General features: G+C 43.2%; 1 protein-coding gene across 8 annotated transcripts in view; it reads left to right on the forward strand.

Moving 5' to 3' along the window:
* PPFIBP1 (PPFIA binding protein 1) overlaps positions 1–19,635 on the forward strand; it is a 212,580-nt gene that overhangs the window by 54,631 nt on the left and 138,314 nt on the right. For all 8 annotated transcript variants that reach the window (XM_019515713.1, XM_019515715.1, XM_019515714.1 and 5 more), the window contains exons 2-3: positions 13,957–14,054; positions 16,785–16,990. In XM_019515713.1, the coding sequence (XP_019371258.1) occupies positions 13,991–14,054; positions 16,785–16,990 (270 nt within the window). In that variant the 5' untranslated portion in view covers positions 13,957–13,990. The remainder of the gene's footprint in view (positions 1–13,956; positions 14,055–16,784; positions 16,991–19,635) is intronic.

The raw sequence follows: 19,635 nt of genomic DNA on the forward strand, positions 1-19,635 counted from the left end.
AACAAACCAACAAAAAACAAACAAAAAAAAAACACCTACAAAATTTTTCAAAAAGAAAATGCTGGCTCCCTCTATGGAGCAAGCAGTCCTTGTGGCTGCTGCAACCTAGCTGTACAGCCCCCTGGGGGGGAAGGGAGCTGCTTGCACAGGAAGATGGCTCCACCCCTCATCACTGATTGGCTGTGAGGGCTCTCTGTCATATGGCCTGGCCCGTCATCAGCTGGTGCCGTGGGGGCGGGGCTGCATGATGGACTGCTCTCAGCCAATTAGTGGCGAGGAGTGGGCCACATGACAAACAGCCCTCATAGCCAGTCAACAGTGAGGGGCATGGGTGTATGACAGAGAGCCTTTGCGGCTAGCCAGTAGTGGGGGGCAGGTCCATTGGGACCCCTGGGTCAGAGGCATGGGAAGTGTAGCTAGCCATCTGGTTCAAATTGGGCTCAAATCAGCCCTTGAACCTTTGAACTAACCCCCAGGTCCAGATTACCTGGTCCATGCTGCAGTCTCTCTCTGGGCTTCACAGCACAGACAGTAATGTCCTGGGTTCTTCTGCACAACAGAAAACAAACAGTCCAAAACAAGTTCAAGCCCCTGGGGTGAGCCATACCACAGAGCACAACTTAAAGTGCCAGCAGTCCACCATGAACACCCGGCAGCCTGGGTTAGTTCTCACCCTAAACTTTCTTTTCCTCCTTGTGGGCAGTTCCCCCTCCAGGTCCTCTCATTTCTTTTTCCTGTTTGCTTTTATTTCTGTATCAGCTAGTCAACTTCTCCTCATTTACTAATTGGCTGAGCCAGCTGCGGCCCCTTAGATAGGCAGCCTGCTAGCCAGCTGGCTAATTGCTCCAGTTAGAGGAGGGCTTGCCAAGCTCTGCCTGCAAAAATGGCTTCCAGCCCCATGGTCTGCCTGCAAAATTGGCCAGCAGCTGCCTTGACTTCAGTAGACCCCTATATATGAAGAGAGGCTGAAAAGATTGGGGTAATTAGTCTTGGACAGAAGATGAATAAGATGGGGGATGTGGGTAAGTTTTTATATAAAGTAGTGAATGATATAGAAATGGTAAATCAGGAGACATTCCTCATCTCATAACAGCCACCTCCTCTCCTGTTGCATGTTCAGTTAATTAAAACATGACAAATTAAAAATTGATAAGAAAAAATCATCTGCTAGTAGTTAGATTCCCACAGGAAGCCAATAATAACTTTTTAAAAAGTGAATGGGCACTTATGGATATTAAGAAAATACAGAGTTAGTATTTAATGAGAACTTTTCGAAGGGATAATTAACCTCTGGCTATGGATCTCTGGCTATTGGTGATCAGGAGAAGACAATGGAGTGGACTCTGTCCACTATAGAGTTCTTGTATCCTGTTCTGAATTGCGTGGTATTAGCCACTGTCAGAGACATAATACTGGACTAGAGTGCATTGAAGTGGCATTCAGTAGGGTAAAAAACTGTGTTCCTGATAATTCTAGGTATCATTGCATCTACATGTGAAATTAATGTTGCTGAATAAACTCTGGTGCAGTTCACACGAGTTTATTGCTCCTGGGTGCATCATTTACACTTTTGTGTCTAGGACTGCAGCACACTGAGTCGGGTGGTGCAACCCCAGCTGGCAGAGGGCCCTGGGGGTCATCCTGCCATCCCAAGTTTACAGTGACCTGGCTGAATATGCTGTGGAGGGGAATGGCGGGTGCTTCAGTGGGGCTAGCCAACAGGCAGCCCCCACACTCAGCATCCTCTTGCCCCAGCCACCCCTGTCAGCATCTCCACGTGGGGTGCTGTGGAGTAAATAAATCCACCATAGAATAGTACTTGTTTCTGGCAGTACTATCCTATGATGGAGTTAATTAGTTTACTCTGTCCTAATAGCACCACATACGTAGATGGTGACGTTTTACTGCAGAGCTAATTTGTCAACTCTGCAGTAAACATCCTGTTTACTACACATCCTATGTAGATGTGCCCACACATACGATTAAAAAAAACCCTAAAATCAGAATTTATTAAGCCAGTGCCATTGTCAGGAGGAATTGGGGTTCATGTATTGGTCTGAGTTCCTAGGTTGGCAAAAATTGGAACTTGGCCCAACTTTGCCTCCCACTTGAAGGAGCATAAGAGTTCACTGAAATGTACTTCTTGATACAATTGAGAGTAGTGCTGTCGCGTGTGGGCATCCTCACGGGATCTTTTGTTGCATTGAATATTTCAGTAATGGCTATTTTGCTGGTGTTTTGTGGTTTTAAAAAAAGGAATGTAACAACCTTGATCTGAAAAAGGAAGAAGACCCCACAAGAATAAAGGGAGCAAGGTGGACCGTGATGGTAGGAAGTGATGTGAAGGTCTTACAGAAAAGTGAAATAAAAAATTGAGAAGATGAGAAGGATGCATCTGTAATGGACTAGTGAGACTCTTAACATCTGACAGTACTATGGGGGAAAAAAGGAAGAAATGCCAGGACATTATTATTTTGCTTTGGGGAGCAGCTTTAGTGACTTAGAAACAATGAGAGCAGTCATACAACAGGCATGTTGTAGACAGATCACTAGGTGAAGGGGATGTACTAGACATCTGAAGGACTGCCTCTTCTGAATGGCTGGGTCTATGCTTAGCTAAGAACAGGTAGATTTGGTGCAGGGGGAAGAAGAATGTGAGGTGTCATAAAACAATTTGGTTCACTAGCTCTAGTCCAGCCATGAAGAGTAAACTTCAGTCTTTAAGGTGTTCTTTGGTGTCAGCCTGCTCACTACCTCTTTCTTTAAGGGTGTCACATTTCCAACTTAACACTTACTAGGAATAGTTAATGCAAGCAAACTCACGTTGAACCAGTTTAGCACATGTGAAATGCCCTCAGTGTTGCAGAGTTTTTCCATGTCAGGTAAGATGTATCTCCTAACACAGAGGTGTCAAAACTCGGGTCTGCAGAGCCCCATTATCTGGCTCCATGAGTCTCATAGGTGATCCATGTGGTGTGTGCCACACTGGTTCTGCATGTGGGGTCTGGGATGCACACTGCATTACGTGCAGCATTAATCCTGGACTTGTTGGGGTGGGCACCACCTGCAGCCTGCTTTCTGGATCAGCTGGAGTGGACACTGCATGTGGTGTGCATCCTGGGTTGGCTGGAATGGGTGTCATGTGAAGCACGGGTTGTGGAGCTGCTGCTGTGGCCTTTGGATTCAGCATGCCAGGGTGGGGTCCTGAAAGGGCCCTTGGATCAAGCCAGTGCCACTCACCCAGTGCAGAGGACCTGATGAGTTTGACACAGTTTAATGGGTTGCTACATTCCAGTGATCTGTAACTGTTGCAAGTCAATGTTTGACAAGACCCTGACACTCTTGGCATTGCTGATGTGAGCTGTTCTGACCTTTTCCTAAATTCATAGATTCATAGACTGTAGAGTTGGAAGGGATCCCGAAGGATCATCGTGTCCGACCCTCTGCCCCAGGTAGGAAAAGGACCGAGGTCAGGCGACCCCTGCCAGGTGCCTATCTAGCCTCCTCTTGAAGACCTCCAAGTTAGGTGATAGTACCACCCCTCTTGGCAGCCTGTTCCAGATTCTGGCCACCCTTACTGTGAAAAATTTCTTCCTAATGTCTAACTTGAATCTACTCTCCACTAGTCTGTACTCGTCATTCCTAGTTGCTCCTAGGGGTGACCTGGTAAATAGTGCATCTCCAACTCTCTGTTGCCCTCTCCTGATAAACTTATAGCCTGCTACAAGGTCTCCCCTCAGATGTCTCGTGAAGGCTGAAGAGATCCAAATCTCTCAACCTCCCCTCGTAGGCTTTTGCACAGAGGCCACTAATCATACAAGTGTCCCTCCTCTGGACCCTCTCCAGATTCTCCACATCCCTTTTGAAGTGCGGCATCCAAAACTGGACACAATACTCCAACTGTGGCCTTGCCAGTGCCGCATAGGGGAGCATCACCTCCCTCCATCTATTGGTCATGCATTTGCTAATGCTAATGTGCGATAAGGTGTGATTGGCTTTGTTGATGGCTTCGTTACACTGCTGGCTCATGTTCATCTTGGAGTTAACTATGACTCCCAAGATCCCTTTCAGCTGCTGAGGAGGTCATACCCCAACCAGTAGGTGTGCTGGGGATTCCTCCTTCCTAGGTGGAGTACCTTGCATTTGTCTTTGTTGAATTGCATCCTGTTGCCCGTTGATCCAACTGTCCAGATTAGCCTGTATCTGCTCCCTACCCTCCGGTCTGTTAACTTTGCCCCATAACTTGGTGCCATCTGCGAACTTGGACAGGGTGCTCTCTACACACTCATCCAAATCGCTGCTGAAGATATTAAATGTCCATCTTTCTTTCATTGCTCTATAATGGCCTTTAATTGTGTACTTCCTTTGACTGTGAGGCCAGGCTTGTTCCTGGCATTTGAGATGTTTTTGTCTCTGGGATGACTTCATCTGCACCTTTTGCTAAGCAGCAAAAACCTCTTTCATAGAGACTACCAATCAGATTCAATCTACCTGTTCCCACACTTTTTTAAGCCTCCTAACCAACATGTGTAATCTTCCTTTTCTTGTTTCCTTTTAACAAGCTTGCTTGCATTTAACTGAGTAGGCTTCTGTTCCTGGTTCCTCTCTCTACCCTGTTACAGAGTGAAAATGTTCTTTAGTTGCTGGACTGAGGGAGTGTCAGATTCCCCTGCTCGCATTAGGTGTTACAAATTGCGGTTTGATTCTGGCTACGGTTCGTATTGTGTTGTAGGCAAATGTCTTCCATCATCGTTTTCATCACCTATTTGTTTGCTTGCCTAAGGCACAGGTTCTAACACACAGCTTAGATTTAAACATACAGTTCAAAACATGTTGAGATAAATTTGGAACCTAAGCCCTTGTCTTGAAAAAGATGTTTGTAATTCATTTCTGTTAAGTTTTACTGCCTTGCCAGTATTTATTTTATTTTACTTTAAAGTGCTCCTCTTTGGAGCTCCAGAGAGAGCCATTTGGACACAAACTGACTGTTTTTTCAGGCCTGACAACTACCTGGATTTGCATCTAATACTAATGTCTATCAAAGTAATTAAAAAAAAAAAAAAGTCAGCTGTGAAATGCTAATATACACTTCATACTTCCCTTCCCCCACCCTATATTATACCCTATAAGCACAGATATGTTCTTAAAGAAGTTAACAATGAATTGAAAAATAAATACTACTACGATTGGCCAAAGAAGATGCGCAATGAACGATAAGGTCTTCTTTCAGAGGGGATCATTTCTTTACTCAAAGTGTGATCTTTCCTTTATCAAATCTGTATTCCATGCATTTAAACATCTGCAGTACTGGGGTGTAATTCTGGGAATGAATTGCAGTCATGCAGTTTGGTATAGTTTAAGTATAAACCTGGCTATTTACTTTGTGCACAAATCCCTTTACAAACATCCTAGAGGATATGTATCCAGTAGATTAGGCCTTGTATATTATAGCCAATCTTTTTGCATAATTGAAATTTGTTTTAAAATGAGTGTGTTAAGTGAGTGTTCCATGTTTTGCTTTGGCTCCTAAGAGATAGCAAAAATATATGCCTGCATATCTGCATTGACATTTATGTATGTGAAGTAGAGCTTCATCTAGCAACACTCGTCTTCTTCAGGATATGATGTTTTCCCGATTTTAAAATGAAACAAAAAAGCACATGCTCTTGTAACTTGTTTTTATTTGTGGGGTTTCTAACTCATTTGCTGAATTTGTGACCAAATTGTTGAATAATTCAGTCTTTATTTACTGTAGCATATCTTCCTCCTCCAAAAACAAAAATATTGGTTGCATTTGGTTTTTGAGTTGAACTTACAGGATGCGGGCACACACATGCATTTACTGCACAGTAACTGAAATTACTGTGCAGTACAGGCACGCTTCTACATATGCATGCCTGTACTGCACAGTAAATATGCTGACTTAGTCCGACTTAAGCCTAAATTTGATACCTGCATCATGCAGGTATTAGGTTTACATCCGATTACTTAGTGTGCAGTAAAGCACCTTACTGCACAGTAACGCTGTATGTGCGGACTGACTTTAGTCCTGAGTCAGTCCACACACAGCGTTAATGCACTTTAATGCCTGCATGTGTAGACGCTGGCCTATTCCTGCTTACAGTGCAGTAATTTACTGCATAGTAAATTTAAGCTGGCGTAGACATGTCCATAGTTGCCACTCTTGTCCCAGCAATTGATCTCCCTGTGCGAGAAACATAAAATAGAATAAAAATTTTGTGAGAATTTGTGTATCATGTTTTTGTCTTTTGTTTTGCTTTTTTAAAATGTCATAACGAACATGGGAACAAGCTATTTGCCTGTCTTACCAATATTTATACTGTGTTTTACAGTTACCTAGTACATCTTTAAGATTTGTACTGGTTGAGGTTCAACATCAGGAGCAATTTGCCTTTATTTTTGAACATCCTGGTTTTGGAGCATAGTATATTTTTAGTATGGAAAACCAGGCTGCGTCCACATGAATGCGGACATTTGTTTCCCAGTGGACAAGCAGCAGTAGCCCCCCAAGTAGGGTAGGAAAAGCCAAGGTCAGCAACTGTGCTGGCCCCAGCAGCCTTATCTGGGGGCCAGCACAGAGACTGGTGCTAGGGGGCCTCAGGGAGCTGCACCTGTGGCGCTTCTGCAGCTGACAGCCTGGCTGGCAGCCAGAGTGTGGCTCTGGCCAGCCAGGCTCCGGTTTTGCACAGCATGCACTGCTGTCACATGCACTGCCCTGCTTTTCTTTGGCATGGATTTTTTTGACCCAGGGATTTCTCAGGGTCAGACCAACCCCCCCCTCCCCCCCCCTTGCTATCATGCAGCACAGGAATGCCTGCATGTGCAGTGTGTGGTGCTTCAGATGGGTCTGTGGCGCCACATATCGCACATCTGCATTCTTTTGGAGGTGGCCCCAAAAGCTAAAGCAGCCCAAAATAAGGGATGCTTTTTAAAGTGGTGCCTCTGGTTCTGTATTTAAGATGAAATAAGTGACCTGTGGAGAGGGAAGGTATGAATAATTTCAAATGTATGTAATATGTTTGGGTGTGTTGGTCTGACATTTGTTAAAGGTCTGATCCTGAAGTCCTTATTTAAGCTGATCTCCAGCTGACGCTAGTTTTAGCTTTGTGAATGAGTACTGCAGCATAAGACCCTGGATGCCACATGATTTCACTTTTCTTAGGCTTTCTTACAAGGCAGCATTTTATTTTATCTGAGTTTTTGGGACTTTTTTTTTTTTGTTTTCTCCTGAAGTGGTTTGTAGTAATGTAGCCAGAAGGTTTGTATATCATTAAAGAAAAAAAGTCTCCACCTACTGAAAAGTGAACAACATAGCCCTAGCAACCAGACTGGTGGGGGAACCAGCAGAAAGGATTTTGAACTAGTAAAACCAAATAACTCCGTATTTGTAGCAGGTAGTGACACAGTGGAATTGACAGCAAATTCATAGACATTAGGGGCTGGAAGAGACCTTGCAAGATCATCAAGTCCAGCCCCCCTGCCATAAACAGGAAGTCTGCTGGGGGCAAATGACCCCTACAAGATAAGGATCCAAATGCCATTTGAACGAGTCCAAAGTAAGTTCTTGCACCACCTCTGGGAGGAGTCTGTTCCAGACCCTGGACACTCAGACCATAAAGAAGTTTTTCCTTATGTCCAGTTTAAATCAGACTTCCAGAAGTTTGTGGCTGTTAGACCTCGTTATCCCTTGGGGAGCCCTGGTGGACAACTGTTCTCCCAGATCCTGGTGCCACCCCCTTATGTACCTATAGGCTGCCACTAAGTCCTCCCTGAGCCTTCTCTTCTGGCTGAAAACTCCCATGTCCTTCAGCCTCTCCTCATAAGGCGTGATCTCTTGGCCTTTGATCATGTGGGTGGCTAACCTCTGGACTCAAGCTTATCCATGTCCCTCCTGAAGTGGGGGCCCCAAAACCAGATGCAGTACTCCAGCTGCGGCCTCACTAAGGCCGAGTAGAGTGGGAGAATTACGTTCCTGGTTTTGCTAGAGATGCGTTGGTGGATGAATGCCAGAGTTTGGTTTGCTTTGCTGACCACGGCATTGCATTGGTGACTCATGTTCATCTTGTGGTCAATCAAGACCCCCACATCTCTTTCAGTTGTGGTGCTAGCAAGTGAATCACTGCCAAACCTGTAAGTATGATGCTGGTTTTTCCTCCCAAGATGGAGCACCCTGATCTTCTCTGCATTAAATGGCAACAGGTTTTGGTCCATCCACCTCGCAAGCCTCTCCAGGTCAGCCTGTATCACCAACCTGTTCTCCAGTGTGACCATCTTCCCCCATAGCTTAATGTTGTCCGCGAACGTTGCCAGTCTGCATCTGATGCCCGAATCCAGATCATTAATGAAAATGTTGAGTACTGGCCCAAGTACTGAGCCCTGAGGGACACCACTAGTCACCATGTAGATTAATTGTATATGACAATAGAAAGAAACAGGTGAGGATTTGAAATTCTACTTCTTAACATAGTCTTAATAAAGTAATGGCTTACTCTTATTACCCAGAGCAAGGTATTCAGCTCTGAGCTTTGGAGTATGTGAATTGATGTTAATTGATTTGCACAGATTATACACAAGCTAGGGAGTAAGGAAGGTGGCTCATGATTTGTTTCAGGAAGTGGAGGAGAGCTTATTTAAAATAGTCCTTAGGGTAAAATATCTTGAGCTATACACCTTGGTTTAGATTCCTTTTCAGTATAATTCAGTTGATAGTTACCAGGGGTGAATTTTGTGTGCTTCTGTGTACATGCAAGGGCATGCATTGGTTTCTTTCCCGTTTTCTATATTATAGCTCTCATTTTCTCTCTCTCTTTCTCTTCTTGACATTGTTTCTTTTTCTTGTTCATTAGCTCTGTAAACGAAAAATGGCTCATTATATGTGACATTAGCATATATTTTAGTTGTACCCCATGGTGTAAGGGACCCCATTAGTTAATGAAAGGTTCCCAGTGGCTTTAGCTGCTGCATCACTAAGCAGAATTAATTGAGAGAGTGTCATTTACCTGGTTTGAATTAGTCACTGTTTATGACCAAACAGTTTCCTTTTTTGTATGGTTTTGCCTTGTCTTTTTCCCTATTTTTAACATTCTGTTTTCTGTTTATTGTAAAACATCTGTTCTAATAGCCAATACAACATTCTTCCCAGTGTTCCCATGTTTAGTGATATTATTCACCCTTCAAAAATCAGTAATTCATCATTTAGTTTCTCTGCCAATACTATCTTTTCATATACGCAAGAAATATCATGCATATCAGATGCACAGAGGTGGGTGGTGGTTTACAACTTTTGTCCCTATTCCTCCTGCTTTCTAATAGTACACATTAGCTTCCCTCACTCTATGATCTTTTGCTTTTGTTTTTTCTTGTTTTGTCTCAGTCTGTAAATTCCTTAGAGTGCAGCAGCTTTGTCTTCCTTCCAAACAATAATAAAATGTATTTTGTTTCTGGAGCAAGGGACAGATACTTCCAGGCTTATTCTTGTATCTTAGTGGTTTCATTTCCTCAGACCTAGATGATGGCTTTACTTCTCCAGACCATTCTCGGGCAGGTGGCCAGCATATTGTGTGCAATTCAAGCCATGTTAGTTTTTAAATTACCACTTTTTTAGGGCTGAATAGTTAGGGAAATAAGATTTTTCCATACAGTGTCCAGCTGTCTAATCTCTCAAAAGTTTTCTCACCCCAGACCTGCTTTAGTTTGATAGCAGATGTTGGAGACATGGTGAACAGATTTTTTTTGGTTTTTACTTGGGCTACGAGGGTCAGTTGCATTGCTTTCTCTTGCTTCACTAGAATTTTTGTCTTTAAAAAAAGATCCCATTTCTGGTACCAGCGATGGGGATTTGTTTCATGGTAGTAAAGGTGGGAACTCTAGTACAGACCAGCTGCCAGATTCACATCACCAAGCCATCCTACCACATTTAACCAAGCTAGATAAGTGGTTAACATACTACTATCTACCCAGGCCTTGTCTGTTGCAGTTCTCACATTTGCTGCTGCTAGCAGAGCTGTATAGATAGTGGGGAGAAAGCACAGCGTAAAAGCAAGGTGATTCTACTACTTATCAAAGTGGTAACTGGCATTTTGGCTGTCTTAGTTTTTTTTTTCTCTCTCTCTCTGGTAGTGGCCTGACCACATTGTAATTCGAGCCCAATGATGCAGCTGTGCAGGACACTTTCAGTTTCTATTAAAATGCTGTTTTTCCTTGTGTACAGTATGCACCTTCCCCCAAAATTAGCCTCCCCTCTAAATTTGGGTGCATGTATTAAGCAGGGAAGCTGATTTTTTTTCCTGCCAGGGATGGAAGCAGCCTGCTTTGATTTCTGCTGCACAGTGCAGCAGCTGTGGCAGTTGATTGACCTAATAGCTCCTTGTTCTAATGATTGTGTGGCCTTTCTTAAGGCAATTTTTCTGTCTGCTACTGGTCTCATTCCTTGTCTTTCACAGCCTGGAAGACTCCTTTTAGCTCTTTTCAAAATCATAGGTCCATCCATGGAGTTGAGTCTTCAGCATTCATTAGGGAAGTCTGTATGTGAACATTCATATTGTGCATTCATGAGGACCTTAATACTAGATTTCAGCATAACCATAGATTGTCATTGGATCTGGGAAATTTTGTAATGAAAGACTTGAAACATTCAAGATTGTTTAGATCAGGAGTGCTCAGTCCTTGGTCCATGGTCTGGGTAGGGGCAGCTCAGTGCACCTGGAGCCTGATCCTGGCCAGATGGAGGCAGTACAGGGGCCCTGAGCCCAATCCCAGCCAGTGGTAGGGGGAAGGGAGCACCATGAGGCTCCCAGAACCCTATCTTGACTGGCTGGCGGGGGGGGGGGCAGGAGCATGGGTGGTATGAGCTCTGATCTGGCCCTTGTACTGGCCCTGTGCCTCTCATGTGGCTTGCAGGGCCACACCCAAGGGCACTACTGGTTTAGATTAATTTACGAGGAAAAAGGGATTTTCTTCTTTTCTATCTCAAGTGTATGAAACGTTGACCCATAAATGTATTTAGGAAGATTTACCAGTATATTATGTTAAGTATTGTATTGCTTTATCTGATTTGCTTATATTTTGCTAAAAACCTGAAGCTACCTCAAGGAAGTTCTAATACTTTGATATAGCTCTTCCTTTCTAACGTGCCCATATTAATACACTTGTTTCCTTCTCAAAAATCATGTCAGCTGACCAGACTTTGGTAACAAAGGGCACATATATATGTGCCAGAAATCTGCTTTAATGTGTGCTAATTAGCATGTGTCAGAGCATACTCAATTAATTGAGTCTGCTGGAGCATGCTAATTAGCACGCTCCAGCAGACTCCATATTTGTGTATTCAGCATCCTGTACTTCAAAATGGTGGTGGGGGCACTTTAACTAAAGCTCAACAAACAAGCTTTAGTTAAGGTCCCCTGCTGCGATTTTGAAGTGTGGGATGCTTTGGGCACTTCAATTAGAGTGACTCTGGGACCTGCTGTAATTAAAATGTCCCTCTCTCTACCCCGGAGCATGTGTAAAGATGCCCTAAAGTAGTAAAATAGGTGCAGTAGTCTTTGAGCCATTGTTCAGAGATAATCCTTAGGGCTCAGATTCACATCTTGCTGATTTGTTACCATGGAAGCTTTGGTATAAAACAGAGGTGCCAAACTTGTCTCTCCTTCCCCCACCTCCATATGCTGGATCCACAGCATGTGCTGCTGCATTTTGGGTTCCATGCTGCACAAGATGCCACCAGCTGGTCTAGGACTATGCTGGCCCTGGTGCCTACTCCAGCACTGGTCCTGGACCAGCTGGAGCAGGTGTTTGTATGCAGTGTGTTTTTTCGACTGGTTGAAGGGGAGGATATGGTCTGTGGTGCAGATGCCACTGCTGCCAAAAGGGCACCATATGCTGTACATGTCCCAGGCCCTGCCTGTGAAACTGAGCTCTGTATGGGTCACCTTAAACCCAGGGCTAGCATTGGGGGCTGGATGGCGGGGCTCCATGGGCCATATTTTAACACCCTTAATGTAGAAGATAAGGTGCTCCATTGGCTTTTTCAGTGTACTATTTCAGTCCACAGAGTGGGCAAACTAGAGTAAGTTACCAAGCAGGTGGGTTATGCCAAAAAGGAGATACTGTAAGGAAACTGTGGTTCAGAACTGTTTGCTTTTTCAGGGTCTTTGTGTTGTATTCACAGCAAAGATTATATGAATAACTTTTAATTTTATCTTTGGTTTGAATGTCAGCCATGAAGTCCTGGAAAATATTTGACGTTGTTGAGAAATCAAGTTTTTTCTCCCGGATTCTTTTTGTTTACTTTTATTGTATCTGTATTTATAGTAGCTGTGTTCTCTCACGCAGACTAGCAGGCCAAAATGACCCAGCTCGGGTCCAAGTCAGGCCAGTGCTAGGACCCGGCTACCTGCACTTCTCCCTGTTGCTGTTTCTCTCTGCTGTTGAGCTGTGGGGAGACAAGTGCGAAGAGCCTGGATGTGAGATGATACAGTGTGATGTGGGTACAACCCCTCTGCTGCCAAAGTTCCTGCACTATAGGTTGCTGACTTCTGATCTAGAGTATCTCAGTTACTCGCATCTTCGTTGTGCTGAAATGGAAAATATGGTATCTCTCTGACCTCTCTGACTGTGATTCAACAGAGTACTTAAGCACATGCTTAACTTGAAACCTGCTTTCTTCTTTAAATCACCCACTGAAATTAAACTGACTGTTCATCCCCTGGTTAGTGAATTTAGCAGGTTAACTTTTCCAATATCTGTCTGAGAATCCTCCTATAATATAGCCCTGCTTTTCAGTTATCCTGCTGAGAATTTGGCCACACACTGAATATTAATAAATAAATAAATTTAAAAAAATCTAACAAAACTCTCTTGTCATACAAGAAACTATTAAATTGTAAACATCCTCTGTTTTATAAGAACAATGGCATTCCTTTTATTTACCCCCATTTTGTCACCTTGTTTCTATGTACATGGTCACAACAATGAGCAAAGTGTGTTCAGAAGATTCAGAAAAAGCTTAAAACAACACACCGGTTGTCTCTTCTGGGTCTGTACCAGATAATAGACCCCAATTTTCCTAACACTTGAAGCCTGCATTTTCTGAAATCAGGTTCTTCCCTTCACATGTATGAGGGATGTTGGTGTGCTGCTTGGTTTCCGCCGGGAAGCTGTTTTTCAGTGATGTAATATTACCAAACACAGGAACTGTAGGCTGTTGGGAGTAGCTGTAAAGTGGATTCAGGCATTTGTCAGAATTGATGCTTTCTTTTCAGTTCAATTTTTCTGGCAAATTTTAGCCAGCAAATAGAGGTGCTGTTTTTCTTACGTGAGGGATCCAAAGCTTCACATGTGCTGCCTGCAGGACTTATCATTTACAAAACAGGTGATCCGCACACATCAGTGGAGCTGTAAACTGAGCTTTCCAAGGTAGGAACCAGCACACTGGGGAAGCTTCCTAGCATCTGTCTACAGCTGGGTAATAGGTAGCCTGAGAATAATACCAGAGGCCACAGCTACATTCATTCCCCTTCCCCTCCTCACCTCGCCACCTGTCTCACCTACTGACTACCTCAATTTACTTTTTAACTGACTAGCTTTCTTGTATACTTACTAGCCTCTGGCTGCTTTACTACTCCAGCCAGGAAGAGCACAGACAAACTGCAGATGTTTCTTCTGCCTTATGAAGGGTATTTTTACCCCAAAGCTTGCAAAGAAGAATTTTTCCAACTATTTGAGTTGGTCTAATAAAAGATACAGTATCAGATTTACCCAAAGAACCTTGTCTGCGTAGGGGCCGGAAAGCAACTCTACTGTCTAGCTGGCCTTGTGATTGCATCTAAGTTTAGAGCATGCTGAAGGAAGTGAAATTCACTTGCAGAATGATTAATAGTGGAGTTGTTTGAAATCTTAACATCCCTGTAACACCAGTCTTTCTGTTGTTTTTAGGGTTTAGCAGTGACTGTTTTTGAGAAGCAAGAAAATGATGAGTGATGCAAGTGACATGCTGGCTGCAGCTTTGGAACAGATGGATGGCATCATTGCAGGTAAAGCCTTAGATAGTTTTAGCTGCTTCCATCTTCCTTTTGTGTCTGGAGTTCTAATTTAAACAGAAGATTAATAGAACTGGCCTTGATGACTTCCTGTCTAGCTAGTTATGAAACTTAAAAGTGCAAACAATTTGGACGAGTGTTGCACAAACCCCTGCAAGCAGATAATGCCCAGTTTGTGGCTTTTCTCCTGTTATCAATAAACTGTCCACAAACATGGAGTATTACTGTTCAGCAGGTCCACCCATGTGTTGAAAGCCAAGGACGGGAATAGATAGGAATCTTTCAAATCAGGGTCCGAATGTGCTTAAAGAGTGAGCACCAAGGGGGGAGGAGGAGAAGCTTATCTATCTACTTCGTGTTTTACTCAAATCTACCGTTATTATGAATGGACCTGAATAGTAGACTTCAAATCAGAGGCTGGATTTTGATTTCTTCAAAGTTGAGGTCCAGAGTTTTGCTTTGGGTTTATCTTGAACATTAATGTTGTTATTTTGCCAAAGTATAAATAATTTATTTCTGAATGTTAACTGGGCAAAAAATGTACTACAGCAGAACCTGGATAATTTGCAGGGTGAGGCCCCCCCTTGTGAAGATGAGGGTTTGTGAAGTATAAGGCTATAGAGCCACAGTAAACAGTGGCATAGGATAGCTGGGGTGTTTTGGCTGTTTGCTGTGGCTTTTATTTCAAATGATTAATTCTAGCTGCTGCAAGCAGTGCCCTTTGAAGTCAAAGCCACAGCAAAAAACTGATCGGCATCTCCTTAATTTGGCACCATGATATGTATTAAACTAGTTGCAAACCACTTGTTTACAACTGATCCTCTACCAGACTACCTCCATTGTGTCCGGTGAGTAGTAAAAGACTACAACACTATAGGACAGGGAAACAGAGCAGGCAGAAGAAGTTCTTTGTTTGATCCCATTGCAGCAGAGCCACGTAAGCAGCTATGCAGACTGTTAAGTGTATGGTGTACAAGTCCCATGGACAGTAATTTTCATTGAATTACTAGTTTGATGAAGTGCCTGCTTTGTCTGAACAATGGTTATTCTCTGAAATGCTGACACAAGAGACATGCTTGCAGCAGGTACAGTAGACTCTCATGATCTAAAATAGATCAGTCTGTCACTATAAAGAGAAGAAGTAAGTAAGTAGATCTTTGCATATAGTTTAGATCAGGTGTTTCTTATGAAAGGCCCATGCAGGCCTTTGCAGTAATGGGTATAGTTATCACCAAGTTTAGGTCACAGAAGGCTGACTTACATGTCTTTACAGATATTTTCAATAATACTGCAGAGAAATTGGTAAATTATATCCTTATCAACTCTTAACAATTCTGTGAAGGATTTTTCTCTCATTCTTTCAAACAGAATGTACTTGTACATTTCAGAATGCCAAATGAAAGCAGGCTTAGGAAGACATGCGTATACTGCACCTGTATGCAATATCCAAACAGGTTATTAACTGTGTTATTAATATGTGTTGTTGTAGCTAAGAATTACAGTATTTAGGTCTCATATCAGTAGGTTGCAATAATGGGGCAGAATGCTGATTCAGGCTAGTTTAACTAATTCACTGACAACCTGAATTTCCCCCCTTCTTTTACTTTAATAGCCTTCAACTTAGAATGAACATATTTTGTATTAGTGAAAACTTTTACTCATTAATACTCATGTCAATATCTCACTATCCTGTTTGCTTAGGTATAGTTGACCTTTTTTTTCTTTTCAATTTTAGGGGCAGTCAGTCTACATTTCCCCTCTTTCCCTGTTCTTCGTTCCTTTAAAAACTTCCAAGGCTTTGCTTCAGTGTAGCCTTTGTTTCCGAGAGAAAAATGTTAAATACAGTTCACACTGAAAACTGTCAGGGTCACTTGAGCTATGTGATCACCATAAAACAATACAAGGTACTGCAGAGGTTGAGCATATGTCTTACAAAGTGTTCTCAGCCTTTGATATCCTTCAGAGGAGATGATCAGTTTTTGCCTAGAACTCCTGTATGCTCTATATTGGCATTTGTATCTGTGACAAGGCGGTCAGATGTCAGATCGGCCTACATATGTCTTGTTGAGTTTACTGTGAGTTAAAATTGTAGAAAATGTACAAGTAAAAGGGCACTTTTACACATGCTGGAGTGGGGAGGGGGAGGTGGTGCTTTAATTAAATTGAGAGCTGCTCTAATTAAACTGCCATAGCATCTCGTGTATCAGCATCCCTGCACTTCAGAATGGTGGAGGGGATGCTTGAGCTAAAGCTCGTTGAATGAGCTTTAGTTCAAGCACCCCAGCTGCTGATTTGTAGCACGGGGATGCTGATGCACAAGATGTGGAGGCTGGCTGGAGCGCTGTAATTACCATGCTCCAGCAGATTCAATTAATTGAATCTTGTTCCGATACCCTGTAACTGCAGTGCGTTGGAGCAGCCTCCGTGCTTGTATATGAGCATACAACGGATGTCCTCAAGGTAAGTTTGTCTGTCAGCCAAAAACCTTCTATGGTTACTTGCTAATGTGGAAATAATCATACATCCAAAAATTCTTGAAATTTTGGGGTTTTAAAATTCAGGTTCAGGTCTTTGTTCTGCTGAAAACAAAAACTTGCCACTAAGAAACCACCTATGAGTTTAATCTCCCAGTTGCATTATAACAGTTCAGATTGGTTCCTTTCTTGGTTTTCCTTTGTTGTTTATGTAATGTAATTGTTGTCCCTTTAACTTGCCTTACCCTAGGCTCCAAGGCTTTGGAGTATTCCAATGGCATATTTGATTGTCAGTCTCCTACGTCCCCATTCATGGGGAGCCTGCGAGCACTGCACCTTGTGGAGGATTTGCGTGGCTTACTGGAGATGATGGAAGCAGATGAAAGAGAAGGGTTGCGATGTCAAGTCCCAGATTCAACAGCAGAAACACTGATTGAATGGCTTCAGAGTCAAATGGTACAGTATTATCTTGATGTTCTTATGATGCATCTTTTACTTATTTACTGGGGCTGACCTACCTTTCCCATGATGCTGTACTGGATGCTACAAACTTTCTTCTAGATCAGAAAAACTTTTTAGTAAATATGATTTTTTTTTAATTTGAAAAAGGAAATATACATTAGGAAGCAGTTCTTATTCTTAATATAAATCTTTCAGATGGAAAAAAATTAATTTAAAAGCGATTTTGATAGAAAATACTTGCCTGGCTCTAACTCTAGTGCTAATAATCTCTTGGGAAAACTCATAGAATGGCAACATCTGTCATAGACTTTCTGAATTTGGTTTAGGAAGAAAGGAAATGGATTGTTCAGTTTGTGTCATTTAGATTTACATCAGGTGTACCCAGTAGTTGCTTTCCCCATACCTTGTGATTACCATGGTTGAGAAGCTAGCATTGTTCAGTAGAGGAATTTCACTTGGGAAAATGCCAAGAAAATAATCATTCAGTTTATATAAAAATATAATTTAGGACAATTTTTTTGAAGAAGCTTCAACCTGGCCACCAGTTTTGCATACCTGATATCTTGCATTCAAAATATAAAGGGGGACTTCAGGAGGATCCCCTAGTTTATGGGAACAACCTGTGCTGGCCTTGTTTACAAGTAGGCAACAAGTCTCAGAGAAGCCTTGTTGACAGAAGGTAAAAAGTCTTTTTATGAAGAATTGTGCTTTCAACATTTCAGTCAGTTTCTAATTATTAGAGTGCAGGATGACACTTAGTGATGGTGGCAGATTATCTCACCTCTGCCAGTGGAGATGTTTTGGCCAGGGCCGGCCCACAATTTTTTGAGGCCCCCTGCAAGAAATAGTTTTGGGGCCCCCTGCCCCAAAAATCCAGTGGTTTGGGGTGGGGGGGATAATGGCAAGTGGCTGAAGAAGCTGGTGACAGTGGTGTGGGGAGGGTGGCAAGCGGCCGGACAGAGGGGGCCCCTGCGTCCGCAGATTTTGCAGCATAGTGCCGGCCCTGGTTTTGGCAGCTTCCTTTGAAGCATCTGGTACAGGCCACTGTCAGACACAATTGGGTGAAGCTCTGTTGCCTCGGGCACCACCAGGGGTTACTAGGAATAATGGCCACAAATTGTTAGAGAGAAGGTTCAGGCTGGACATCAGGAGGCATTACTTTACAGTTGGGGCTGCCAGGCTCTGGAATGGACTCCCAAGGGAGGTGGTGACCTCTCTTACCTTGGGGGTCTTCAAGAGGAGGCTAGATAGATATTTGGCTGGGGTATTATGACCCCAGCACTCGTTCCTGCCAGGGGCAGGGGGTTGGACCTGATGTTCTGTTCAGGTCCCTTCCGACCCTAAGCACTATGAAACAGAGTAGCTGAACTTCAGGTCTGATCTAGCATGGCAGTTCCAGTGTCCCTCAGACTACATCCACAGCTCTACATGTTACTGTCTATGGGTGCAAAAAATAGACACGATTTTTGGATTTTTTTTCCCTGAAGAATGTTGGGCTTTTCTTGATTGGATTTGCTTCTGTTTTGACTTCAAATGCCGCCTAGTGATGCATACATCTCCATGCCATCTCTCCATGGAATAGTTTGGAATGACCAAACTTTTCTTTTACTGAAGGTTCCTAGAGGAGAGCTATGTTTTTGAGGTAGCTTTTGCTTTCATATACTTCTCAAGCCACCAGGCCCTGATCACAAAGCCGAAAGCAGTGTATAATGGTGGGAGAAGAACATAGAAATGATGTGGGATTCAGTTCTTTGAAGTATATAATTTGGTGTATAACTGTAGCATTTCTGAGGTCTGTTATGTACAATAACAAGCATATCTATTATAGGAGCTCAGTGTCAGCTTTGGAAGTATGCTCTGCCTGGTCAGGCAGGGCTAGGGCTGGCTTCTGGCTCCTCCCAGCCCTGGCCCCGCTTGACATGATGTATCTGTTGTAACTAGATACATAAACGTGGGGCATGTTTACTTGCTCTCCATGTGAAGGGGTGGGGCCCTCAACAACTTGCCAAAACTCATCAAGCGGCCCTCTGCCCGAAATAACTGCCCACCCCTGGCTTAGACTAACCTGTGAAGATTGAATCAACTCAGGATTTTTGACTGTCTGTACTTAGCCTTTTTTGTGAACTGACCAAATAGTCTCATTTAGCAGGTGTTTTCATTGCTCAAAATGAACTCTTAAGAAATCCTATTTGAAATCTACAGTTGCTGCCTTTTCCCTGCTTTTCTAATCTCTATAAGAAAAAAAATTACAAAATATTCAGAAGAAATTCTGCACACATACTGAGAATGGATAAATTCACACAACTAAGACTAGAGAGGGGCCCCGTCATTTAAAGTTTGAGTCTTGGATCCAGGCTACCTCAGAGTTTATAAGTGTTAGGAATAGAAGTGTGCTGATACGTTGGTCCCATATTGGATTGGCACCGATATAGGGAAAATTGATTATATTGGCAGTCAACTTTTTTAGTTGATGTGGCTGATAAATGTCCCATGCATGTGCAGCCACAGTGCAGCAAGCAGGTGGCCAGGGGCATAGCCCAGCAGCGTGGAGAGCAGCTGGGTGCAGCTGGTATGTCTGTTGCAAGGGAAGGGGCGTGGGGGTGGGGGGCAGATTGAGGCTCCTATGGTGAGGGAGGGAG

Source organism: Gavialis gangeticus, unplaced genomic scaffold (genome assembly GCF_001723915.1).
Source record: "Gavialis gangeticus isolate Ggan-Ray unplaced genomic scaffold, GavGan_comp1, whole genome shotgun sequence".
In the NCBI taxonomy this organism is placed as follows: Eukaryota; Metazoa; Chordata; order Crocodylia; family Gavialidae; genus Gavialis; species Gavialis gangeticus.